Source organism: Microcaecilia unicolor, chromosome 1, assembly GCF_901765095.1.
Source record: "Microcaecilia unicolor chromosome 1, aMicUni1.1, whole genome shotgun sequence".
Lineage (NCBI taxonomy): Eukaryota > Metazoa > Chordata > Amphibia > Gymnophiona > Siphonopidae > Microcaecilia > Microcaecilia unicolor.
The window spans coordinates 61,310,873-61,338,345 of record NC_044031.1 but is presented as its reverse complement, the minus strand read 5'-3'; the positions used below and the strand labels follow the sequence as shown (position 1 = coordinate 61,338,345).

The window sequence follows — 27,473 nt, the reverse complement described above, 5'->3', positions numbered from 1 at the left end:
GATTGAGGTCTATAAAATTCTGAGTGGTGTAGAATGAGTAGAAGTGAATCAATTTTTCACCCTTTCAAAAAGTACAAAGACCAGGGGACACTCAATGAAATGACATGGAAATACCTTTAAAACAAATAGGAGGAAATATTTTTGCACTCAAAGAATAGTTAAGCTCTGGAACTTGCTGTCGGAGGATGTAGTAACAGTGGTTAGCGTATCTAGATTTAAAAAAGGTTTGGACAAGTTCCTGGAGGAAAAGTCCATAGTGTGTTATTGAGATGGACATGGGGAAAGCCACTGCATGCCCCGGGATTGGTAGCATAGAATGTTACTACTATTTGGATTTCTGCCGGGTACTTGTGACCTGGATTGGCAACTATTGGAAGCAGGATACTGGGCTAGGTAGACCATTGGTGTCAGTATGGCTACTCTTATGTTCTTATACTTAGCCGGTAGGCAGATACAGAGGTGATTTGAGCAGAGCAGGAGAACATGTACACGTGTGGATCATAAAATACACTAAACTATGCGTGTACTTAAATATCTGCATCTGCAATGTAGGTGTGATTTCTGAAACTTACACTAGTATTTTATGAAGATACATACGTTGGCTTCCTCTCTTATCCCAAATGCAGTAAAAAACTGTATTCATTATACATAAAGCATTTTTTTACAGGTACTCCCCTTCCTACCTAGCTGACTTTTTGTTCAATATTGTACTCATTTTTGTACTCAGACACAATCCCTCTAATTCTAAAAAAGTCACTAAAAATTGCACACACAAATTTGTGCACATGCCCACTTTGCTTGTGCAATTTAATTGAATAACAAGCTAATTAGTGCCAATTGGCTTTTTAACGAGCAACTTTTGACACTAATTAGATTTAATTGGAATTTACGTGCCTAAATTTTACGAACAAGTGAAAAAAAAAGGGACGTGGAAATTGGAGGGTCATGGGCAGAACGGGAGCATTCCTAGTATTTACACGCATTGTTATAGAATATGGAGGATATGCGCCCAATTTAGGTGTGTACATTTGCACCACATTTCAGCTGGTGAAAAGGCCACACCTAAAGTTAGGCAGGAGTCCCGGGTGTACGCGCTATTCTATAAACCACGCCTAACTTTAAACACAGCTTATAGAATAGCGTTTTTTTCGGCACTGAATTTTTGGGTGCCATATATAGAATTCACCCCACTATGTAAATCAATTATCTTTACCTCCACCTTCTAAATACCGCCTCGATACAACAAGACACTCAGCTGTTTCCAGCTTTGGCCCTATGGAGTGGAGTGGAATTCACTTCCCCACATTCTGTGGACAAAACCTAATTGTTTGTGCACCAAAGCAGCCATACAAACGACAAACCTATCTTTTTTCTCAAGTTTTTGGTGAAACAAGACACACTTAAGGGGTCTTTTACTAAAGCTTAGCTCGAGTTATCTGCAGCAGGGCCCATAGGAATAAAATGGTTTTCTACTTTTTTTTTCCATTGATCTTATACTATTTTCTGTTGGATATATTGTAACTTTAATATTCTTACTTTAATTGATATATGATTGTAAACCACTTTGATCTTCCTCTAAGCAAGGATGTAATGCAGTATGACAGCTCTTCAAATAAAACTATATAGGTGCCTACATACTTGCCCTCTTAAACAAGGCACCTCCTTAAAAAATTACCCTCTGAATGTGCAACAGTGTGAGTGATCTGCTTCCTAACACAGGGAAGTGACGCAAGAGGACAAGCATATCGCTGAAAAGCACTTTAATCTTTAATATGCCAGAGTATTCACTCAGTGCACCAGATCATGGTGTCAGTAGAGATCACAGTTTTCCCTCCCCAGTGGCTCCCCAGTGCGCCTTCAGACTAATCAGGTACACCCCAGCAAGTTTCTGTTTCCGCAAAAAAGCTTTCTGCAGGGTATTTTTCTTTTATTTACATTTGTACCCCACGCTTTCCCACTGATAGCAGGCTCAATGTGGATTACATATTATATACAGGTACTTACTTGTACCTGGGGCAATGGAGGGTTAAGTGACTTGCCCAGAGTCACAAGGAGCTGCCTGTGCCTGAAGTGGGAATCAAACTCAGTTCCTCAGGACCAAAGTCCACCACCCTAACCACTGGGCTACTCCTCCCCTAGCAACATTCCGTAGAAGCCTGCCCTTGCAGCCGTGCTGGCTTCTGTTTCTGTGAGTCTGAAGTCCTGCAGAAACAGAAGCCTGCGCGGCTGCAAGGGTAGGCTTCTACATGGAATGTTGCTAGTAGAATAGCAACATTAACATTCCATGTAGAATCTCCAATAGTAGCAACATTCCATGTAGAATCTCAAATAGGGAAAGGGAACTGGGACTTGATATGTTGCCTTTCTGTGGGGTTTACTTAGTATATACAGGTACTTATTTGCAGTGGCGTACCAAGGGGGGGGCGGTGGGGGCGGTCCGCCCCGGGTGCCAGTGGGTTGGGGGTGCTCAGCTCCCGCCGCCTCCCGTAGCCGTTCTCGTGGCGCCGCACATTAAAAAAACCGGCGAAGCAGCGTCGCAGGTAGGGCCTCGTGCCCTGCTTGTAAAAAAAAAATCAAATCTCCTTCCTTCTCCTCCTCGTCTTGACGTCGACTCGGGCCTTCCAATCAAGAAGGCCCGAGTCAACGTCAAGACGAGGAGAAGGAAGGAGATTTGATTTTTTTTTTTACAAGCAGGGCACGAGGCGCTGCCTGCGATGCTGCTTCGCCAGTTTTAACGGGACTGAGGTGGGGAAGAAGAAGGGCGAAAGGGACTCGGGTGGGGGTGTTCAGAGGGGAGAAGGGGACTGGGGTGGGGGTCTCAGACAGGGGAGGGGAGAAGGGGACTGGGGTGGGGATTTCAGAGGGGAGAAGGGGACTGGGGTGGGGGTCTCAGACAGGGGAGGGGAGAAGGGGACTGGGGTGGGGATCTCAGAGGGGGGGAGGGGAGAAGGGGACTGGGGAGGGGAGAAGGGGACTGGGGTGGGGATCTCAGAGGGGAGAAGGGGACTGGGGTGGGGGTGTTCAGAGGGGAAAAGGGGAGGGGAGAAGGGGACTGGGGTGGGGATCTCAGACAGGGGAGGGGAGAAGGGGACTGGGGTGGGGATCTCAGAGGGGAGAAGGGAAGGGGAGGGGAGAAGGGGACTGGGGTGGGGGTGTTCAGAGGGGAGAAGGGGGCTTGAACTGGGGGCTGAAAAAAGGGGCAGAGAGAGAGAGGGGACAGATCGTAGATGGAAGGGGTAGCGAGAGGGAGGACAGACCCTGGATGGATGGGAGAGGGAGGGCAAATGGTGGATTGAAGGGGCAGAGAGAAAGGGCAGGCAGTGGATGGAAGGGACGGCAGAGAGGGCAGACACTGGATGGCAGAGAGAGAGAGAGTGAAGACAGATGCTGGATGGAAGGAAGAAGGTGAAAAGAAGATGAGGAAAGCAGAAACCAGAGACAACAAACTGTAAATAAAATATATTTTTTTATTTTTTTTGCTTTAGGATAAAGTATTGTAGATGTGTTAAATGTTTATAATAGAACATGTAAATAAGGTAATCTTTTTATTGGACTAATTTTAATACATTTTGACTAACTTTCGGAGAACAAAACCCCCTTCCTCAGGTCAGGATAGGATACTGTAACAGCACTATACTGTACTGACCCGAGGACGGAGGTTTTGGCCTCTGAAAGCTAAATGTATTAGTTCAATAAAATGGTATTATTTTACTTTCTATATTTGTTTTATTTATATTTGTTAATTTGTAAAGTGGTGATTGGTACTTGTTAGTTTTTTTTAAATTTACATCTGCTGTCTTTATATTTTGCACAGTACTAGAGGACAGTTTCTGTTTCTGTGGTGTTGCATTGTATGCAGAGTCTGGCATTGGGGTCAGTTTAATTTTTGTCTAAATAGAAAGTTTATGATTACTTATCCTATAGTGGATTAGGGTGTATCTGTGTTTGTGAAAAAGACATGGCTTTCAGTTGGCATTGACTGTGCAGGATCTACGATCTGTACTATTCTGTCTGGTTTCTTTTTACAATAGGTGAATTGATGTTCTAGTGCTCACTGTAGTGTTTAAGATGCTTTCCTTTTCCTTGTGTGACTCGTAGAAATGACTGCTTATGGTATGGTAGAATTGCTCTATAGGTCCTGAGTGTTTTGTATTCTCGGCATGCCTAGTGCTGGATTTGGGGGGGGGGGGGTTAAAAAATGACCGGCCCTGGGTGTCAACTACCCTAGATATGCCACTGCTTATTTGTACTTGGAGCAATGGAGGGTTAAGTGACTTGCCCAGAGTCACAAGGAGCTGCCTGTGCCTGCAGTGGGACTTGAACCCAGTTCCCCAGGACCAAAGTCCACCACTCTAACCACTAGGCCACTCCTGAAACTGGTCTCATTTATGGTGGTTGCTGAAATCCCACCCCACCCTGGAGGAGAATCTCACCTCTGGCAGCAAGAGAAGCAGCAGCAGCTCAACACTGGTAGCGAAAGAAGCTCACCCCTGTGCTCTAACTGCTGCTGCTATGGGCATTCAGTAAATGGCCCCGAGAGTGTAATCAGTGCATCAGAATACCACCAAACAGAACCTAGATCCAAAAATATTCAGGCAAAACAGTTTGAAAATGTGGGCAACTTAAAGCTCTGAGTTTGAAGTGAAATAACATGCATGGCATCCCTTCTCTTTAAGCAGCCTGCATTCCAGCTTCAAGCAGTCAGTTGTGCTCTAACTGCTGCTGCTATAGGAAAGACGATAATAATATTAATAAATTTGTTCACAGCCACACAATCAGGCTCAGGCATTTTTCTATTGTGTCAGTTTCGGCCAAAATCAAGCATCTAGTTAGTGCCAAAAAATGGACAGTTCTAGATGAAACTGAAAACCAGTTTTGGTCAAGGTTTAACACATCTTTTCCACATTGTAGTTCTCGCTGTTTTCCTCTCTGAGTCCTTCCAGCTTCTGGTGGGGCTTTCAGTGTTTCTTTTGCTTTTATTTTGGGCATTAACGGTCCTCTTCTGTGTCCATACTGTCTGCTACATGAGGCTGGTGTGCCATGTGACCTATATGAAAATGCAGGTGTGCCTTGAGCTTTAAGAGGTTGGGGAACACTGCTATAGGCTGCCTGTCCTCAGAAATGAAGGAAGAGAGCCGCAAATGATAATTGGACTGAGCTACAATGAGTTGCCTTTTTTTTAAACATATTTTTGCACTTGCTTGAATTGTAATGGAAAGTGCAGGATGGTTTGCTTTATTGTCTAACTTTTTTGCTATATCAACTTCAGGTCTTGAATAATTTGAACGTAACATTAACAACACTACTTGTATTCTGCTATATACCCTGCAGTTCAATGCGGATCTCATAAAAAAAGAAACTTGCCATTTCCAGAAGTATGACATTCAATCCATTCTTACTGATGCTATTCCTATAATAAACTGAGGCATATAAAAATTCACCAAATTAAACATCAGAATTTAGAACATATTTCTTCAATACGTAGGTTTTGATTTGTTTTCAAAAATATATGTAATTTGTAGCAGAGGAAAGAAAGGTTTCAATAACTTTATCAAGATGGGCAACCTGAAATGAGAAAAGGCTATCTAATAATCTCGATATTTTTAAGATCCTCAAAGAGGGAAAAGAAAACATGGTTATTGTTCTTGTAAGCCTAGATTTTTGTGAAAAAAACAAAACGATCAATCAAATATTGTGGAGCTACATCATAAAGGACTTTATAAATAACAGAAAAATTTGAACATAACTCTAGCATGCATTGGTAACCAGTGAGTCTTTCTGAAATATAGTGAGACATGAGTGGAGTGGAACGGGATAGACATGAATCACTTGTTTACTCTTTCCAAAAATACTAGGACTAGGGGACATGCAAAAAAGCTACAAAGTAGTAAATTTAAATCAAATCAGAGAAAATATTTCTTCACACTACGTAGAGAGGTGTGGTAGCCGTGTTAGTCCACTTTTAAAAGTAATCAATAGAAATAAAACAAAATAAAACATGGAAAAGAAAATAAGATATCTTTTTTATTGGACATAACAATACATTTCTTGATTAGCTTTCGAAGGTTGCCCTTCTTCGCCAGATCTGAAATAATCAAGTATTGGTAGATGACAGTACATATAAGTGAAATGTCAAAGCATTTCAGTGACAGTCTAACAGGATGGGGGTGGATAGGTGAGAGGAGGGTGACAAACAGAGCAATACAACTTTATGGTTTATAATGGGCTAGAAAGCCCAGATCTTTCTTAAGTCCTGTCTGGTGGGCGTCAAAATATTCAATCATTCTGACTTCAAAGGCCTTACGTTCCTGTATTGTTTTAAAGTTAGCTTTCAGGATTCTTAGTATGAAATCACTGGTACAGTGTTCTGGTTCTGTAATGTGCTGCCCCATAGGGGTGGAATCCTGTCTGGCACTGGCATTTTTCATGTGATGTCTATGTAAATTAAATCTTGTCTTTAGCATCTGGCTTGTTTCTTCAATATAGCATCCTTCGTTACATTTTTTACACTGAATGATGTATACCACATTGGAAGATGAGCATGTAAAGGATTCCTTTATGTTGAATATTTTTCCTTTGTGAATGACTGTGGGGTCCTGTGAAATGTTTTGGCATAGCTTGCAGCTGGATATATTGCAAGGATGTGTGCCATTCTCTTCTTTTTGAGTCTGTGTTGGGAGTTTACTTCTGATTAGCGTGTGTTTTAAGTTGGGTGGCTATCGGAAAGCCAGCACTGGTGGGGATGAGAATATCTCTTTCAGTAATTCATCCTCCTGGAGTAGAGGCTGAAGATCTTTTATGATTTTTCTTAATTTTTCCAGCTCTGGGTTGTATGTCACTATAAGGGGGATTCTGTCTGTGGCTTTTTTTCCCTTGTACTGTAGCAGATTTTCCCTGGGTGTTTTGAGGGAGGAGGCAATATTCTTGGAGATTATTTTGGGGTTGTAGCCTTTCTGTTCGAAGGATGCAGTCAGGATTTCAAGGTGTCTGTCTCTGTCCCTTGGGTCAGAGCAGATATGGTGGTATCTTGTGGCTTGGCTGTAAATAATGGATCTCTTTGTATGTGAAGGGTGGAAGCTGGAGTTGTGGAGGTAGCTGCATCTATCTGTGGGTTTCTTTTATATAGATGTTTGTATATAGCCATCGCTGATTGAAACCGTGGTGTCCAAAAAAATTGACTTTTTCTGGGGAGTAGTCAATTTTGAATCTGATTGTAGGATGGTATGTATTGAAGGAATAGTAAAATTGTTTCAGAGTTTCTTCCCCCTCAGTCCAAATCATAAAAATGTCATCGATGTACCGGTAGTATTTTAGAGGTTTGGTCTGGTATGTATTCAGAAATGTCTCTTCCAGCTCAGCCATAAAAAGGTTGGCATATTGGGGTGCTGTCCTGCTGCACATCACAGTGCCCACTATTTGTAGATAGATATCATTGTTAAAGCAGAAGTAGTTGTGAGTTAAAATAAATTTGATTAATTTTGTAATAGTTTCTGGTGAGTATTGATGGTCCAGTGTGGATATATTTAGGAGCCTCCCACATGCAGCTATGCCATCCGCATGGGGAATGTTGCTATATAGTGATTCTATATCCATCGTGACCAGAAGGGTGTTTCGTGGTAATTGATATTTTTCAATTTATTCAGAAAGTCTTTGGTGTCTTGTATGAAGCTGTTTGTTTTGTGCTCGAGAGGTTTCAGAATTCCCTCTATGAGCCCAGATATTTCTTCTGTGAGTGTGCCAATACCCGATATGATTGGTCTGCCTGGGTTTACAGGTTTGTGGATTTTGGGTAGCATGTAGAATCACACAACGTGTAATTAAACTCTGGAATTCGTTGCCACATAAGGTAGTAAAATCAGTTAGCTTAGCGGGGTTTAAAAAAGGTTTGGATAACTTCCTATAAGAAAAGTCCATAAGTCATTATTAAGATGGACTTGAGGAAAATCCACTGCTCATTTCTAGGATAAGCAACATAAAATGTATTGTACTGTTTTGGGATCTTGCCACGTATTTGTGAACCTGGATTGGCCATTATTGGAAACAGGATGATGGGTTTGATGGACCTTCGGTCTGTCCCAGTATGGCAACGCTTATGTTCTTATGTACGTGCTATCATATCTCTTTAATGAGTATATCAAATGGAGCGAGGTATTTTGAAAAGTCTGTAGCCTTTTTAACAGCTGTTTAGAAGACCCCAAATAAATAAAGTTACAGTATTCCCTGATTAAACAATAAGACAAAAATTATCCTGCTCAAAATATTTATGCACTTTCTGAAGATTGTGCATGATGAAGAACACCCGTTGAGTAAGCAAGTTGACCTGTAAGTCTAGAGATAACCTAGCATCCAATGAAACACTCAACACCTATAGAAGGAGCAAACTGATATGTAACGAAACACAACGAAACCAAAGCTCGTGGACATATAATAACTCTTCCTCTCTACGATTCCCTAATGTGTCCTCTCTACGATTCCCTAATGTGCCTGTACACACGAACCTTATTCTAGCACAACATTACTGTATTTGTTCATACCGGAATTGGCGAACGCCTTTACGGTACTATGTAAGCCACACTGAGCCTGCAAATAGGTGGGAAAATGTGGGATACAAATGTAACAAATAAATAAATAACCTGATTAATCCTCACACTATTTTCCTCTTCATCAGCAGAATGGCTAATCAGTAAGAATTTTGTTTTCCTCTGAATTCAGTTTTAGCTTATGCATTTTCATCATTGATTCCAAGGTGTTAAGAATATTAAGAAGTAAAGCTGAATGGGTTGAAACTTTCAAGATAACTGGAACCAATACTGTTATATCATCAGCATAACTATAAAAATGAATGCCCAACTTCTCCGATGCATAACCTAATGAATGCATATAAACATTAAAGAGTAGTGGAGAGAATGGTGAGCATTGAGGGACGCCAGTGGAATTAGTCCACCTTTCTGATTATAGAGTGAAGTTGAAGGGTCAATTAACTCAACATTTCAAGAATCCCAAACACAAGTTAAAGACCTTTTCAGTAATTCCTAGGTCTCCCAATATTTGGAGATCAACTAGATCAAAAGCACTAGATAGGTCAAACTGTAGCACCAAGGCCTTCTTTCCTTCACAAAACGTTTATGAATATTATCAATAAGTGGCCCAATTACAGTGCCGGTGCTAAAGTCTGACCTAAAACCTGATTGTTGAGATGTATGGGATGTAAAACTCCTTATTTATCAAGATACTTAGAGTCACTATTTCCTCCATAAGTTTACAAAAAAGAGGGATTGGGGCCACCAGACTATAATTTGAAGTGAGGTGACAAGGCCCAACTGTTAGGCAAGACTAAGCAGTTGCCTAGAGCAGCAGCTTCTTGGAGGAAGCAAAGATCAGCTGCAGTCAAAGTAAAACAATTGATTTTTACAATTTTTTAAAAAATGTATTTATCCAGTGTTTTAGATCCAGACGGTCACACAAAGAACAATTAGCACATTCTTTAACCTGCATTTCATAGGCTGTTTCTGTGATGATCATGATTATTGCCTTTATCAAAACCCTTTTGTGTGTGTGTGGGGGGGAGGGGACTGGCTGTAAATTAGGGGTGTGAAAGTTAATGGGGGATATATAGCTGAAGGTTCACCTGGGACAATCACTACCCTTGAAACAGCCCTGGGTAAAGAACAGTGTTTTCCCCACCAGTGAGTGGAAAGTTCACATCAGTGGTCTCAGGATTTTCAGGACAGGCTGATGTAGGCTCGGTTTATCCTGCTACCGGCATGAAATAGCAATCTTGCTTTCTTTAGGGAAATCAGTAGTAATATCAGAACAGTAAGTCCATAGTCCATGCAGGCAGCAAGGGAAAAACCAGGACTGAATGAACCTGGCCCAAAATCTGGAGCTAGCTGACCACTTTACATGTGACTGAGCTCTGAAATTTGTTTTTACTTTAAAATTCATGCATACTAAGCAGCATTCAAACCCACCAGGACCAGCATCTCTCCCTCCCACCTCCCCCCCCACTCCCATCCACCAGGACCAGCATGTCTTCCTCTTCTACCTCTCCAAAGGTCCAGCTCTCCCTCCTCTTCCTCCCCCAACTAGGTCCAACATTTCTCCCCCCTCCTTCCTCTCCAGCAGGTCCAGCTCTCCCTCTCACTCCTCTTCCTCCCCCCAACCAGGTCAAGTATCTCTCTCTCTCCCTCCTCTTCCTCTCCCCTTCCCCAATCGAGTCCAGCATCTCTCCCTCTTCTCCAACAGGTCCAGCTCTCCCTCTCACTCCTCTTCCTCCCCCCAACCAGGTCAAGTATCTCTCTCTCTCCCTCCTCTTCCTCTCCCCTTCCCCAATCGAGTCCAGCATCTCTCCCTCTTCTCCAACAGGTCCAGCTCTCCCTCTCACTCCTCTTCCTCCCCCCAACCAGGTCAAGTATCTCTCTCTCTCTCTCTCCTCTCTCTCTCTCTCTCTCTCTCTCTCTCTCTCTCCCCCTCCTCTTCCTCTCCCCTTCCCCAATTGGGTCCAGCATCTCTCCCTCTCCTTCTTCTCCAACAGGTCCAGAATCTCTCCCTCTCCCTTCCCTTGTATAAATCTGAACACCAAAAGAGACCACTGCACTTTAATTCCTGAAGTAGTTTACCAGAGAGAAAGGAACATGAATTGAAACCTGATTAAGCAATCAAAGTGGTATAGTAAAGTAACTTCTCCTGACACAGAAAGGCTTGTGTGGGAAATTGGAATAAGTAATTCTGAACGGGTTGTGTCACTTTTGTTTTATGCTGTCAGTGCTGCTGTTAAACACATTTGCAAGCAGAGAAATTAAATTATCTTACTCTTTGCTTTCTGCACATGGTCTGCTGTGCGGTAGACTGGATTTCATTGTGAGGGCACAGCTGAAGATTTACAACACCAATCGCCTTCAATGATGAAAATATCTTCTGCTTTGGTGTATGCAGATTGGGCATTAGGCACCGAGTCACTAATTTCTTTGTATATCAGAGGCATAATCCAATAACAGAAGATTCATATATAAAAAGTTTTGAAAAAAAAAAAAGCTTTACTGCAAAATCTATTTGCTGAATATGGGTATTTCTGGGGTTTTCTGTGTGGGGAATAAATGGATCAGTATAAGAATTATCCAAAGAAACTGGTGTACATCCAGAAGTCCATTCCTCAAATAGAACTCCTCAAAATGGGTCAGACCTGCAGATGAAAACTACATAGCACCTGGGGTTGTGCATTTCTGAAAGTGCATTCAGCTTGCTTAAAGGTAATGCCAGTTCCCTGTACACACGTACCAAGTTGCAAATGACTTATAGGGGCCACCACTTGTGCTACAGTTCCTTGGCAGACTATTGGTGATGCAGTTTGCCATTGCCTTCTGCAGTCATCTTTCTCCCCCCCAGCTAAGGCCAGGTACTCATTCAGGGGCCCCTTTTACTAAGCTACAGTAAGCATCGATGCTTGCTTACCACAGCAAAAAAAGGGCTTACTGCAGGGCACGCTCAGGTATCCAATAGTCATGTCTGTACTACTCACTTGCTAAAACATAACATTTATTTTTTAGGGTTGGGGCAGGTTTTTTTTTGTTACATTTGTACCCCGCGCTTTCCCATTCATGGCAGGCTCAATACGGCTTACATGGGGCAATGGAGGGTTAAGTGACTTGCCCAGAGTCACAAGCAGCTGCCTGTGCCTGAAGTGGGCATGTTCTGTGCTAATTGGTTAGCGAGTGACCATTAATGCTGGCTACAGAAAAATCGGCCATTTTACCCACGCGGTAAAAATGGCCTTAGAATGGCGTGTGCAAGCACACGCTAAGGCCATTATTTACTGCAGCTTAGAAAAAGGGCCCCTTACTGACCAAAAGTAGATGGATGGTCGAGTGGGCCAGAGGCCGGCTACCTGACAGCAATCCTAGTGAAGGATTTGAACTCAGTATGCACACGGCCTACCAACTGCACCACAGGGCCTTATTTTGGTGCCTAAAAATGTGCCTAAATCACTGCATCTCAAAAAAAGATATAGTGGAATTAGGAAACGTACAGAGAAGGGCAATAAAAATGATAAAGGGGATGGGACAACTTGCCTATGAGGAAAGACTAAACCGGCTAGGGCTCTTCAGCTTGGAGAAGAGACGGCTGAGGGGAGATATGGCAGAAATCTATAAAATAATGAGTGGAATGGAATGGATGAATGTGGATCACTTGTTTACTCTTTCCAAAAATGTTAGGACTAGGGGGCATGCAATGAAGCTACTAAGTAGTAAATTTAAAACGAATCAGAGAAAATATTTCTTCACTCAACGTGTAATTAAACTCTGTAATTCACTGCCAGAAAATGCGGTAAAAGCAGTTAGCTTAACGGAGTTTAAAAAAGGTTTGGATAATTTCTTAAAAGAAAAGTCCATAAGCCATTATGAAGATGGACTTGGGGAAAATCCACCACTTGTTTCTAGGATAAGCAGCATAAAATCTATTTTACTGCTTGAGAATTTTGCCAGGTACGTGTTACCTGGATTGGCCACTGTTGGAAACAGGATACTGGGCATGATGGACCTTCAGTCTGTCCCAGTAGGGCAAGACTTATGTTCTTATATTCGTAAGTGATTGTTTGTGTGTATATCATTGAATGAATGCAGCTTCATCAGCTGTGCTCTTTTACATGCTACTGTGCACACAGAGTAGTAAATTCTATAAATGGCACCTAAAGAACCCCTTAAGCAGTATTCTATATGCTGCATCTAAGGTTCTGAGCAGTTTATAGAATATACACTTAAGCGGAAAGTTGCGTGTAAATTCAGGCGTAGCCATTTGCACCAACAAAAATGTGGTGCAAATGCCCGTTCCTAAATTTAGGGGCGGAGCACAATTATTTTGTAATTGCGCATGTAACTGAAAGCCACCCCCCATTCCTCCCCAAAATGCCCATGACCCTCCTATTTCTATACACCCACTTTTGGAAAGCATGTAAATTTTATGTGCGGATCCCACACCTAACTATGTGACTTGATCTCAATTAAATCAAATAAGTGCCAATAATTGCTTGTTAAAACACCAATTACTGGCAGTAATTGGCTTGTTATTCAATTAAATTGTGCGCACAAATCGGGAACGTGCCTAAATTTGTGTGAGCAGTTTTTGACAACCTTTACAGAATCAGGAGAATAGTGCACGCCTTAAAAAAAAACAACCAAATAGGTCAAATGAATATGAAAACAATGCCTGAACATTTTTGGGGGCTTTGAACACTCCTAACAGCATTCAAAGCTCACATCCAGCATCTTGGACAATCCTTGCTGTGTGTTGTTTTAGTAAAGGTTTAACAAGCAGCACATAATCCAGACAGAGTCCCCCCAGAACTCACATCCAAACCATCAGTCTACCCTAGAAAACTGAAGCACAGCCTGCAAGTGCTACTAACCAAGGCAAAATCAGGATCCCCAGTCCTGCCTTCGCATGAGGGAACGAAAAAAAAAAGTAGTGGCTGGCAAATCAAGCAGGGGTGGCACATGCTTGTGTCTGAAGCTTCAAACATAACTGGGAAAAGACTAGCCAGAATACAGAGGCGTTAGCTTAATTACATTGTAACTCTAATTGTCACTGGGACCTTTGCCTGCCACAGTAGCGGTACCATGTGCATACAAGATCTTCGGTCAGTTTACCTGTAACTCACAATAACTGAAGAAAATTTACGTTGGTAGCCTAAAGATAGTATAAGTACATAAGTACATAAGTACATAAGTAGTGCCATACTGGGAAAGACCAAAGGTCCATCTAGCCCAGCATCCTGTCACCGACAGTGGCCAATCCAGGTCAAGGGCACCTGGCACGCTCCCCAAACGTAAAAACATTCCAGACAAGTTATACCTAAAAATGAGGAATTTTTCCAGTCCATTTAATAGCGGTCTATGGACTTGTCCTTTAGGAATCTATCTAACCCCTTTTTAAACTCCGTCAAGCTAACCGCCCGTACCACGTTCTCCGGCAATGAATTCCAGAGTCTAATTACACGTTGGGTGAAGAAAAATTTTCTCCGATTCGTTTTAAATTTACCACACTGTAGCTTCAACTCATGCCCTCTAGTCCTAGTATTTTTGGATAGCGTGAACAGTCGCTTCACATCCACCCGATCCATTCCACTCATTATTTTATACACTTCTATCATATCTCCCCTCAGCCGTCTCTTCTCCAAGCTGAAAAGCCCTAGCCTTCTCAGCCTCTCTTCATAGGAAAGTCGTCCCATCCCCACTATCATTTTCGTCGCCCTTCGCTGTACCTTTTCCAATTCTACTATATCTTAGACTTAGGCAACTGTAATCTCTACCACTAGACTAGGAAAACATGATTCATGCTTCTACAGAAAGACATGACAAGCCCTCTGTTGTTCTCAAAAATTAATGCATCGGAATATCTAATTATATATATGGCTGTAACATTTATATAATACTTTGCTGTTGCGCAGTACTCCATCTAGCCCTCCCAGTACAATCTGGATATATATCAAGTTATAAAGCAGTCCCAATAGCAGCTAATTAAATCACGACTTTCTCCTCAGTAAGGCCAGGCAATCTTTCAGCCTACAACTAGATACGTGACCAGAACAACGAAAGTATTTTAACTCATTATTTTCCTCAGTTGGGAAAACATTTGGTATACTGTACATGAAGAAATAGAAATAAGCACTCTACTATCTCGCCGAAAAAAAATTTAAATAAATAAGCTTAGCCCAAGAAAAGAGCTTGTATTCATTTATTAACAGCCTCTGAATTGGAGTCCAGTTAAATGTGAGGCCAGCTCAATATGTTCTGTTATGTAAGGTGATGTATGACATATGGGGGAAAAAATCACACACACACACATTATATTGACATATACAGAAAAGCTGTTGATAGAAACATTTGAAAATTGGAAAGCCTGTCTGAATTTTGTACTTTACATAGGCAGTGCCAATGCCAAGAAGCCTTAAAATGCATTCTAGGGTGCAGTGATTATTTACTACTAGTAAAAAAGGCCCGTTTCTGAGACCAATGAAACGGGCGCTAGCAAGGTTTTCAGCGGAGTGTCTATGTTTGAGAGAGTGTGTGTGTGAGAGTGACTGTGTGAGAGAGAGAGACGGAGTGAATGTGTGAGTGTGGGTGTGTGTGACATAGTTTGAGGCTGTCTGTGTGAGAGTGTGTGTATGTGTGTGTGTGAGACAAAGAATGAGAGTGTGCGGCAGCCCCCCCCCCCCCACCCTCCGTCAAGGTGTTTTGGAAAAGAAGCAGGAGATCCCAAGGGGTCACGTTGTGACGCGAGGGCGGGGCAGACACTCATGGAGAAAAAGCAATCTACACCATGACACATTTAGAATGCTGGGAAACTTGAGGCTTCATTAGAATGTTGGAGGTGCGTTTCATATAGAGAGGTTGTTCCTTTCTATCATTGTGAGCATCCCTGAGAAACATCTTGCAGTAAAAGCAGCAGGTGGCCACAAGATACTCCATGTCATTCAGAAGATTGTTAAATGTACAGTATGGGAAGGTCAGACACCAAATCATAATACCCCCGCCCCCCATGGTTTATATTTTCATTATATATTAGTAACTTTGTAACTGGATAGACAGGAAACCTCTCTCTCTCTCCCATTCACACTTTAATTCGAACAAGGTAAAAAAAAAAAGAACAAAATTAAATTCGGCTGATAGGTTTCTTGAAAAGCAAAACCTGAATGACTATGCTGCATTGGGTAAGAGTTTATTTCTAAAACTTAGTACCTGTGGATCAGAGCAGGAGCGCTCACCTACTTTACACAGGGGAAGTGGGAGCAGAGGAAGGCAAGACAAATCTCAGGAAACAATGCAATTAAAATTTATTGGTATCAGGTATTGTTGCTTGGCCCGTGGGGCTTTTTTTTTTTTACCTTTTGGTTTCAAGATGCCTACATACCATTACCATGGCATTTGCAGACTTATGAAAATACTACTTATGGACTCACAAAAACACGGGCTAAGAGACATACAGGCAATAAACAGAAAGGAAGAAAAAGCATGCGTTTCACTGTCTGAAACGTGACCTTTACTAATTAACTTGGACTGGAATGAATCTTAGTTGTTCTGTACCTGCATAACTTATTTCAATAGCTCGTTAGTATCCCACAAGCACCCATCTGCATTCTACAATGTATTAAAAGTTTCAGTAGTTCAGAGATTCTTAACATTTGAAATTGCATCTCCAGATTCACAGCCCTCTTATACTTCCGCTAACAGATGCAGTTTGACGCTTAATCTTGGACACACTGTACACTTAAGAAACCCATAACAATCAGTTGTACATGATGGTACACAGTAGTACTCCATGGACCCCTTGCTTCACAATCTGAATATATGTCAAGAAAGCAGATTTGACATTTCCGATTGCTGCTGAGAGAATCAGAGCTGTAGCACCATCAGTGAACCTAAACCATCTTTCCAGAGAGTCCCAACAAAGCAATTTGTCATTGCCGGTATGAATTAAGGCCCCGTGCAATCACATAACAGTAAGGTACAACGTGATTTAAGCACAGACACCTTGATATATCGAATAGTTTATTGCATTTTAAAGGGGTGAGAGCCCGTAAAAATATTTTACACAGCCGAAAATCCTGAGAGCACCCTGTCACCCAGACTGTACTGTGGCTGTTCCTCACAACTATATGGAAACCTGCGCCTAAATTCGTTTACAATTTTGAAAACAGAAAGTTTGATGTGCGCGTTTCCCATGCTAATAAACGTTTAAGCCGATAAAGCCGAATGTAGGCTACCAATAAGTTACTGCAAACAAATAAATACATACAATAAATCCTGTCTGGCTCGCTAAGCTGTAAGGATAGTGCCGAAAGAGATCTTATAAATAACAAATTTCTAGCGCGTTTATTTGCCCGACTAGTTCACCGGCTAGCCTGCACCGCAGCTATTTCAGAGAAGAGTTGTACTTACGCGTGGTGTTGTATTTTATTCCATTGAAATATTCCGGACAAGGTCTTTCGACCAGCTCCCCCGCGCTGCTCCTTGGCCAACAGGTTCCTATCTGATCGGTGGTGGCGTTGCAATAGGGACCTTAAAAAACAAAGAGAGAAGACAGAAGAAACTGAGAATGAGCGTGACGCTGTCGTCGGGCTTCCCGCACACCCTGCTCGCACGCCCCGCAGTGTCCTACCCTCAAACCCCAGGAAAGAGACGGAGGCGCTCTCCAGAAAAGTGTCCTGCAACGCATCCAGGAGACTGCAATTCGCATCAAACTCGTCTATGATGATTTCAAATATCATGCCATCCATTATTCTCTGCTTCTCCCTCGCTGATCTTCCTTTAGCGGGTCGCTGGCTAATCTGTAGAGCCCCAAAAGCCCCTCAGGTGCCTGAACCCCGCTCCCCCCAAACCAGCTGCCTTCTGACTCGGGCTCTCGGCTTGAGTTTGCAGTCCCTTGCAAATTACTAGCCAATGAGGTGACGGGACAGTGCCACATCCCTCCCCTCGGCTCTTCTTATTGGCTGTTGGGCAGGACGCGGTCTGCCATTAGGCAAATTAGCCATTTGCCTACTTGAGAGACGCCACTTGGACTCTGGAAAGCGCCTGGTACCTGTCCGAGGTTCTGAAAGATCTGGAGCTCCAGGGGAGTAAACCCTGCGGAGGAGGGAGCATAGGAGCCAACTTTTCAAAATGATTGGGGGTTACTGAATGCAACACGGGTAATGCTTCTTGATCACAGTAAAGGAGATTGTTCAATAGTGGGTGTGCTCAGCTTTCACAGAGCTGGCACCTATGGGTGGGCATGGCATCTACAGAAATTAGACAGGGAGGAAATTGGGGGAGGGGTAGTCGGGTAGCTAGATGTTGAATTGGAGGGGGGCACAAAGGTTTGCCCTGGCCCCTGCTCTCTGTGCCGCCCTCCCCCCAACGACCTCCAAATACCTGAGCTGGTGGGGATTCCCAAGCCTTGCCTGCAGAAGAGGTCCTCAGGTGGTGTTGAAGGGGGGGTGGGGGGTGCAGCGGCAGTGTTGTGGAGTTTCTGCCTGCCAAAGAAGGACCTCATGGAGCTTGGGGATCCCTGCTAGCAATAGCAACAGATGGTGGAAAATTTAAGGGGGGGGGGGGTTGGGCCCAAAATGGGACCCCCTGTGGCTATGCCACTGGCCCAGACAAGTTATGAAGTTCAAGGAAGAAGATTTTTGTTTCGCCAATCCTGGTTATAAACTGACACCCCAAACTAGTGTAGAATTTATAATCGCTTATTCTTTTTTTTTTTTTTTTTACTGTATTTTGAACAAAAAATACAATATAAATAATACTTAACAGTACAAGACAAGAACTATCAATAACCATATAAACAATAGCCAACGCAATAAGATGATGGGACATATGCTGATATTACTATTAAAATCAAAGCAGTATATAAAATCAGAAATGTATCTAAATAATACGTATGTAGAATTGAAAATTGTAAAATAAAAATAAAACTGAAAAAGAAATATCTTAATAGCAGTGCCCATGGAATGTCCAGATACAGAAGAGAGTCAATTGGTGATCAAATTAACAATAGTATGCCACCAAAAGGTAGTTTTAAGCAAAGATGCATTTTTCCAATTTGAGACGATCATTTGTATGGTAATAGCTAGAATGATATCTAGTAATTGAGATTGCCGCTTATCTAATGGGTTGGAAAGAGCTAATGATCTAAATAAGAATATTTGGAAAGTCAAATCTTCATTTCCAGGGAGAAAGTGTTTAATTTCTGCCCATATAGATGTCTAGAAAGATAAAATCAAGGGACAATAATATATCATATGTTTTAGACCCCTTCCTGTCAAGGTACACTGCCAACATTTGTCATCTTGTAAAAGACCAGCCTTAAATATTTTGGGGTCCTTTTACTAAGGTGCGCTGATGTATTTAGCGTGTGCTAATGATTAGCATGTGCTAAATGATGACGCCCATTCTGTTCCTATGGGCATCTTATTTAGCACACATGGAGGGGCATAATCGAACGAAAACGTCTATCTCCATGGGTGTTTATCTCCGAGAACGGGTCCGTGAAGGGGCGGACCGAACCGTATTTTCGAAAAAAAAAATAGACGTCCATGTTTTATTCGACAATTTGTGAGCTGGGCGTTTTTGCTTTTCAGCGATAATGGAAAATGAAAGCGCCCAGCTCAAAAACGAATACATCCAAGGCATTTGTTCGTGGGAGGGGCCAGGATTCGTAGTGCACTGGTCCCCCTCACATGCCAGGACACCAACCGGGCACCCTAGGGGGCACTTTTACAAAAACAAAAAAAAGGTAAAAGAGCTCCCAGGTGCATAGCACCCTTCCCTTGTGTGTTGAGCCCCCCAAATCCCCCTCAAAACCCACTGCCCACAAGTCTACACCATTACTATAGCCCTAAGGGGTGAAGGGGGGCACCTACATGTGGGTACAGTGGGTTTTGGGGGGGGGTTGGAGGACTCATTAAGCAGCACAAGTGTAACAGGTAGGGGTGATGGGCCTGGGTCCACCTGCCTGAAGTCCACTGCACCCCCTAATACTGCTCTAGGGACCTGCATACTGCTGCCAGGGAGGTGGGTATGACATTTGAGGGTGAAAATAAAAAGTTGTGAAACTCCCTCCAGTGGTCATCTGGTCATTTAGGGCACTTTTTGGGGCCCTATTCGTGGAAAAACAGGGTCCAGGAAAAGTGTTCTAAATTCTAGCTAAAAACGCATACTTTTTTTCCATTATCGGTGAAATGCGCCCATCTCTATTCGGCCGATAACCACGCCCCCAGTTCCGCCTTCGCCACACCTCTGACATGCCCCCATCAACTTTGTCTGCATCCGCAACGGAGTGCAGTTGAAAACATCCAAAATCGGCTTTCGATTATACCAATTTATTCGTTTTTGGGAGATAAACGTCTATCTCCCGATTTGGGTCGCAATATAGGCGTTTTTCTCTTTCGATTATAAGCAGGATAGGGGTCCATTTACCAAGCTGCAGTAAAAGGGGGGCTCGCACTAGTGTTAGCACATGTTTTTAACGCAGGCTGAGGCCTCCTTTTACCGCAGCGGGTAAATTGCCATCTTGTTCTGGAAAAGAAATGGCCGTGCAGTAAGTGAACAAGTTGCCCATTGAGGTGGCGGTAAGGGCTCCCGTGCCAACCCGATCAACACAGGGTAAGCACTGGCGCTACAAAAATAGAAACTTTTTTTGTAGCACCGAAAATGGTGCACACTGGGGGTGAAAACTACAGCCGGGCTCCTGTGGTAGCCCAGCAGTAGTTCCAGATTGGCGTGCAGATATGAGCTTAAAGTGTGGTATATTAGGGAGAACTTTTTTTAATGTTATGTTATAATTGTATCCAATTGCAAAACTACAGCAAGACCATAGGAAACTACAAGACTGGGCACCCAAATAGCAGATAAATTTAAAGTGGATAAATGCAATGTGATGCACACTGGGAAGAATAATCCAAATCACCGTTACCTGATGCTGGGGTCCACCTTAGGAGTCAGCACTCAAGAAAAAAGATCTAGGTGTCATTGCAGACAATACGCTGAAAATTTCTGCCTAGTGGTTAGTGCAGTGGACTTTGATCCTGGGGAACTGGATTCACTTCCCACTGCAGCTCCTTGTGACTCTGGGCAAGTCATTTAACCCTCCATTGCCCCTGGTACAAAATAAGTACCTGAATATATGTAAACCGCTTTGAATATAGTTGCAAAAACCTCAGAAAGGCAGTATATCAAGTCGAATTTCCCTTTCCCTATTTGAGATTCTACATGGAATTTTGCTACTATTGGAGATTCCAGATAGAATGTTGCTATTCCACTAGCAACATTCCATGTAGAAGCCTGCCCTTGCAGATCAGCTGCGCAGGCTTCTGTTTCTGTGAGTCTAATGTCCTGCACGTACATGCAGGATGTCAGACTCAAAGAAACAGAAGCCTGCGCGGCCACATTGCTGATCTGCAAGGGCAGGCTTCTACATGGAATGTTGCTAGTGGAGGAGTAGCCCAGTGGTTAGTGCAATGGACCTTGATCCTGGGGAACTGGATTCGATTCCCACTGCAGCTCCTTGTGATTCTGAGCAATTCACTTAACCCTCCATTGCCCCAGGTACAAATAAGTATCTGTATATACTATGGGGTCCTTTTACAAAGGCGCGCTGAAAAATGGCTTGCGATAGTGTCGGCGTGGGTTTTGGGTGCGCGCCAAAGCATTTTCAACATGCCTGTGAAAAAGGCCTCTTTTTTGGCCAAAAATGGACATACGTCAAAATCAAAATTGCCGCGCATCCATTTTGGCACTGAGACCTTACCGCCAGCCATTGACCTAGCGGTAAAGAATCCGGGCAGTAATGACCTGCGCGCATGTGTTCTGCGCATCTGAAAACAAAGGAAAAAATGAAATTACCGCACGAGCCATGCGATAGTCGGGCGGTAACTCCATTATGGCACGCGTTCGGCACGCGTAGACACGTGGCTTAGTAAAAGGACCCCTATGTAAACTGCTTTGAATGTAGTTGCAAAAACCACAGAAAGGCGGTATATCAAGTTCCATTCCCCTTCTCAGTGTGCGGCAATGGCCAAAAAAAAAAAAAAAAAAACAGGATGCTAGGAACTATTAGTAAAGGAATGCAAAATAAGACCAAGAATATTATAATGCCTCTGTATCGCTCCAGAGTTTTGCATTCAATTCTGATTGCCGTATCTCAGAATTAGAAAAGGTTAAAAAGGTTCAAAGAAGAGCGACCAAAATGATAGAGGGGATGGAACTCCGCCCATAAGAGGAAAGGCTAAACAGGTTAGGTCTCTTCAGCTTGGAAAAGAGATGGCTGAGGGGGGATATGACTGAGGTCTACAAAGTCCTGAGTGGTGTGGAACGGGTGGAGGTGAATCAATTTTTCACTCTTTCAAAAAGTAGGACAACCAGGAGACATTCAATGAAATTGCATGGAAATACTTTTAAAATAAATAGTAGGAAATATTTTTTCACTCAAAGCATAGTTAAGCTCTGGAACTTGTTGCCAGAGGATGTGGTAACAGTGGTTAGTGTATTTGGGTTTAAAAAGGTTTGGAAAAGCTCCTGGAGGAAAAGTGCATAGTCTGTTATTGAGATGGACATAGGGAAAGCCACTACCTGCCCTGGGATTGGTAGTATAGAATGGTGTTATTAATTGAGTTTCTGCCAGATACTTGTGACCTGGGTTGGCCACTGTTGGAAGCAGGATACTGGACTAGATGGACCATTGGTCTGACCCATTGGTCTGTTCAAAGCACTGGCCCACTTACATACGTAACTTACAGAATACTGTAAGTTTAGATATATATTACAGTGGTTCTCAAGCCTGTCCTGGACATCCAGTCATGTTTTCAGGATATCCACACTGAATATGCATGAGATTGATTTGCATGCACTGCTTCCACTGCAAATTTCTCTCTTGCATAGTCAGTGTGGATATTCAGAAAACCAGACTAGCTGGGGTACCCCCAGGACAGGTTTGGGAACCACCGATATATTAGGACCAGGCATCAAAACAACAGTGAGATCCATCACTTACAGCATTGACATGTACCTCAAATCCCCCAGCCCATAAAACTGTATAATCAAAGGCAGTTTAGACAGCTCAACAATGAGGTCTATGGCTGGTGTTACTGTGGGCATGTAAATGTACCGTGCACCGATACCAGGTTATGCTAATATTCTGTAATGCAATATGAACGCCCAGATGCTGCTATAGAATAATCTTTCACTGCATAAAAGGGGGGAAATGTGCAGCAGGTGTGCACGGGGACATAATGTGGTCCTCATCCCCACCCGTCCCCAGTCAGTTCTTTTCCGTCCCCTCACCATCCCCCCAGTTTTCTTTCCCATCCCCATCCCGCATTTAAAAGATCTTGTAAACTCAAACAAAATATAAAATGCATCCTAGAACAACACAAAATAGCAGGCATTGCTTTGTTAAATAAGCAAGATTTTTTGAAATTTCCCCCCTCTCCTTTTTTTTTTTTGCTGAGGTGTTGGTGTTTCAAGTTTCCGAGTTGAGGAGTGCACAGGCACAGAATCTGATTCCTATCCCTTCTCATCCTCATTCACTTCCGCCCCCTTCCCATGCCCCGCAGTATAAACCACTGGTTTCCCCATTGTCCCCATCCCCATACACAACCCTAGTATGCAGTGAATCTGCTCCTTTCTCAGTAGAATCTCCTGCCCTATCAGCACATCTTGGTGTGGGTGTTAGGAGGTGTGGGAGTGGGCAGGTACTTAAATCTCAGCCTTTGAGCTGAATGTACTATATTGCTGAGAATAAATTGTAAAGTCCTCTTAGACAAAGAAATGCAGGAAGTTCATAACAATGCTAAATCCAATTTAAATACACTCAGAACAATAATTATAAGTAGATTATTGCTACTGCTCGAGGCAAATATCAACATTGTTCTTTCCATTGCTGAAATAGGACTTTGCTTTGATTTTTTTTTCCCCCTCCTATAAATTGCTATTTCAAGTACACTGGGCTCCAGTCACTGTGAAGTGCACTGATCGTATTTCAGAAAATGTTTGAAATTGAAAACTGGTTGGCTGGATATGAATTTGCCTTGCAGATGTGGGAGAAGGAAGTGAAGAGAGGCACTGATCACACAAAAGCAGTTTTCCCTTCTTGGCAGTCAGTGTCATGTCTGTACTTCCCATCTTATTTTATTTATTTATTTATTGATTTATTGATTGATTGATTTGGATTTTGCTCACACCTTTTTCAGTAGTAGCTCAAGGTGAGTTACATTCAGGTACACTGGATATTTCTCTGTCCCAGGAGGGCTCACAATCTAAGTTTGTACCTAAATAGCTTTTGAAAACTGACTCCCCCCCCCCCCCCAATATATATGTTATGCATGTATGTATTTATACATCATTTATATAACAAAACACGATGACTGTTTAGTTTAGCACAGCTCAATCTCATGGAAGCCTAGAGGTGTGGAATTTTTGTTCTTCGGGGGTGGGGGGGAATGTGTTCAGTGTCATAGGCACTTGGGGGGCCTGGACCCCCACTATGGCTGGTAGGGGATCCCAAGCCCCACCAGCCAAGGAGGTCCTCCACCAAAAAAGAATTCTGTCCGTCAGCACCATTCTCTATGGGCTGCCAGTGCCACCCCTGCACTGGACAAACCTCTTTCTATACTCATGGTGGGGGATCTAACCTAAAGGTCAGTTTGACTTGCCTACAGGGCTTATGCCTAACTTCTGGGAATATCCCCTGATCTACCCATTGTCTCTCCTCTTTGGAATTGCACGTTATAAAATTTTGACGTGGAAGCGAGTGCAACTCCAAATTGTTGGCAATGAACATCAGTTATTGATTGTGGATACATTTCTCTCTTTCTTATGTTTCACGTAAAGATTTCATATTTTGGGACTCTTTGCAGTTGGAGCAATTTCTTAAAGGTCATGAGAAATAAGGGTTTTGGACTGTTTGAGGTTAAGACAGCCCAGGCACAAAGAAGAACAAACCTTTGCACAAAGCGACTAGAATCAACAGCAGCAAAGGCGACAGAAATGTCCTAAAGCAAGCAATGTCGTGCAGAAAATGTATTGGTGTGCAACAAAGACTCAACACGAATCACGTTTCGGCCGTAAAGCCTGCATCAGGAGTCTGTACCAAACACTCACTTGGGGGTCCTTTTACTAAGCTGCAGCAAAATGGGACCTGCGCTAGCATCAGCTTGTGTTTTTGATGCGCGCTGAGGGTATAAGTGCTTCACTTGCTGCACAGCCATTTCGGGGGGAGCATTTACTGCCACCCATTGAGGTGGTGGTGAGGGCTCCCGCACTAACCCGGCGGTAACCCAGGCAGTGATTACCGCCGGGTAACGGCATGCGCTGAGGGTGGGAACTACTGCTGGGCTGCTGCAGTAGCCCGGCGATACTTCCTGTTTAGCAAGCTGTAAGCCCGCGTTGGGCTTACCGCCGACTCCCTTAGAGAGCAAATAAAAAATGCAGGTATTCTGATATTTGCATCTTAAGCCAGCATTTTAAAGCTGTTTACCAGTGCTAAAGCTAGAGCTTCTTATCTGAATGAGTGTCTTGTATTTAGTATCAGCTCCATATGCAGGATCCCAGAATAGTAAAACAGATTTTATGCTGCTTATCCTAGAAATAAGCAATGGATTTTCCCCAAGTCCATCTTAATAATGGCTTATGGACTTTTCTTTTATCTTATATTTCCCATGGCTCTGTTTTTGCTGCAAAAGGGACTTAGTGCGTATGAAGACTTACATAATCAAGATTTTTTTGATTTCTTTTTTTTTTAATTGAACTTTCTGAAATATCAATTCCACAAAATTATAAAAGAAAATACATCATCCAGCTAGGAAATATAGGGGAGTTTTACTAAAGCATACTGTGTGCTAATAGGTATAAAATGGGCTTCATAGCATTTAGGGGTCCTTTTACCAAACGGTGGGAAAAGGGGTCCTGCAGTGGTGTCGCCAAAACCCCCTTTTACCGTTGCTGGTAAAAGTTGGTTTTTTTTCCTGGAAGGCAGTGGCGTTTGGCCATTTCCTGGGGAAGCTCTTACCGCTTTCTATTTAGGAGGAGGTAGGGGTTACGGTAACTTGGCAACACACGGCGCAGCCCAGCTACCACCAGGCATGCCCCATGTGCTAGAAAATTTTGAAGTATTTTCTAGCGCCTTAATCAAAGCACACCAGAAGCTTACTGCTGGGCTCCTGAGCACAGCAGTATGGCTACTGCCACTTTGTAAAAGGGCCCTTTAGTATGTGCTAATTCCATTAGTGCAGGCTAAGCTTTAGTAAAAAGACCCTAAGCATACATAATAAGTAAATGATTAGCAAACAGGTGATCTGTAGCAATTATGGGGGAAATGTGTTGATAGACATACAAAGAATACTATCACCTATATTAATAGCACTTCAAAAGTAACATGCAAGGTTCCGCGTTAGGAGTTACGGATCAAGAAAGGAATCTGGGTGTCGTCGTCGATGATACGCTGAAACCTTCTGCTCAGTGTGCTGCTGCGGCTAGGAAAGCGAATAGAATGTTGGGTGTTATTAGGAAGGGTATGGAGTCCAGGTGTGCGGATGTTATAATGCCGTTGTATCGCTCCATGGTGCGACCGCACCTGGAGTATTGTGTTCAGTACTGGTCTCCGTATCTCAAAAAAGATATAGTAGAATTGGAAAAGGTACAGCGAAGGGCGACGAAAATGATAGTGGGGATGGGACGACTTTCCTATGAAGAGAGGCTGAGAAGGCTAGGGCTTTTCAGCTTGGAGAAGAGACGGCTGAGGGGAGATATGATAGAAGTGTATAAAATAATGAGTGGAATGGATCGGGTGGATGTGAAGCGACTGTTCACACTATCCAAAAATACTAGGACTAGAGGGCATGAGTTGAAGCTACAGTGTGGTAAATTTAAAACGAATCGGAGAAAATTTTTCTTCACCCAACGTGTAATTAGACTCTGGAATTCGTTGCCGGAGAACGTGGTACGGGCGGTTAGCTTGACGGAGTTTAAAAAGGGGTTAGATAGATTCCTAAAGGACAAGTCCATAGACCGCTATTAAATGGACTTGGAAAAATTCCGCATTTTTAGGTATAACTTGTCTGGAATGTTTTTACGTTTGGGGAGCGTGCCAGGTGCCCTTGACCTGGATTGGCCACTGTCGGTGACAGGATGCTGGGCTAGATGGACCTTTGGTCTTTCCCAGTATGGCACTACTTATGTACTTATGTACTTATGTACTAAAATGAGAAGAAAAAGTGTTAACGAGCCAAACCGCCAATGCTTTGCTGCAGTCACTCACTGGCTACAATATTATCACTGGCATAAAAATCCTCTCATGTGCTTTTGTACTTTTTATTTTTCTTCCCTCAATTTTAAGAGCATACTTCAATTAAAGATATTGTGCATCAGAACTATGTACTTAAGGTAAGGAGGTGCTCGGCATGGGGTGGGGGGTGTTCTCTCTGGTGATCTTATAGAAGCACCTTCAGGAGACATAGATGAAGCAACTTGTCCAGGTTCTAGAAAAGATAAGGTATGCCTATCCATAGACCCCCTGTAGGGGAGTATTTACAGTTACCACCCCCTGGATTAAACTTTCCTCTTTTTCCCCCATGTTCAAATATCCTAATTCTCCTCAGTTCTAAGGGGGCCTGATGTGCCCTTTTGGGCACGTCCCTTTGGCCATGCCCTGTGGTCATGTTCTGCAGGTCAAGTTGACTTAAGGGTGTTTAGCGGTGCTTCCGCTGATGTCACAAGGTGGTGCCCATGCTCCCATAACACATGGTAGTCACGGGGTAAAATTAAGAAGCACCCTTGCTCTCCTGCTCATCTCCACCAATTCCGAACTCTAACACAATCTCAGGTGAGTTGCAGGCCAAGCCTGGTTTGTTAGAGTAGTCAAAGGGAAAATTAAGAAGTGCCCTCGCTCTACTGCTCACCTCCACTGACTCCTCCGAATTCCAACACAGTTCCCTGTGAGCC

The 27,473-nt window shown here is 43.0% G+C and overlaps 1 protein-coding gene across 4 annotated transcripts in view; it reads right to left on the bottom strand.

Moving 5' to 3' along the window:
- The window catches only part of CRHR2 (corticotropin releasing hormone receptor 2), a 452,797-nt gene that overhangs the window by 288,204 nt on the left and 137,120 nt on the right, over positions 1-27,473 (bottom strand). For 2 of the 4 annotated variants that reach the window (XM_030197833.1, XM_030197841.1), the window contains one exon: positions 16,935-17,054. The exons of 1 other annotated variant lie outside the window; for it this stretch is intronic. In XM_030197833.1, coding sequence (XP_030053693.1) covers positions 16,935-17,054 — 120 coding nt within the window. Of the gene's footprint in view, positions 1-16,934; positions 17,055-17,154; positions 17,273-27,473 lie in introns of those variants that run through there. One more of the 4 variants, XM_030197828.1, reaches the window with a different exon arrangement.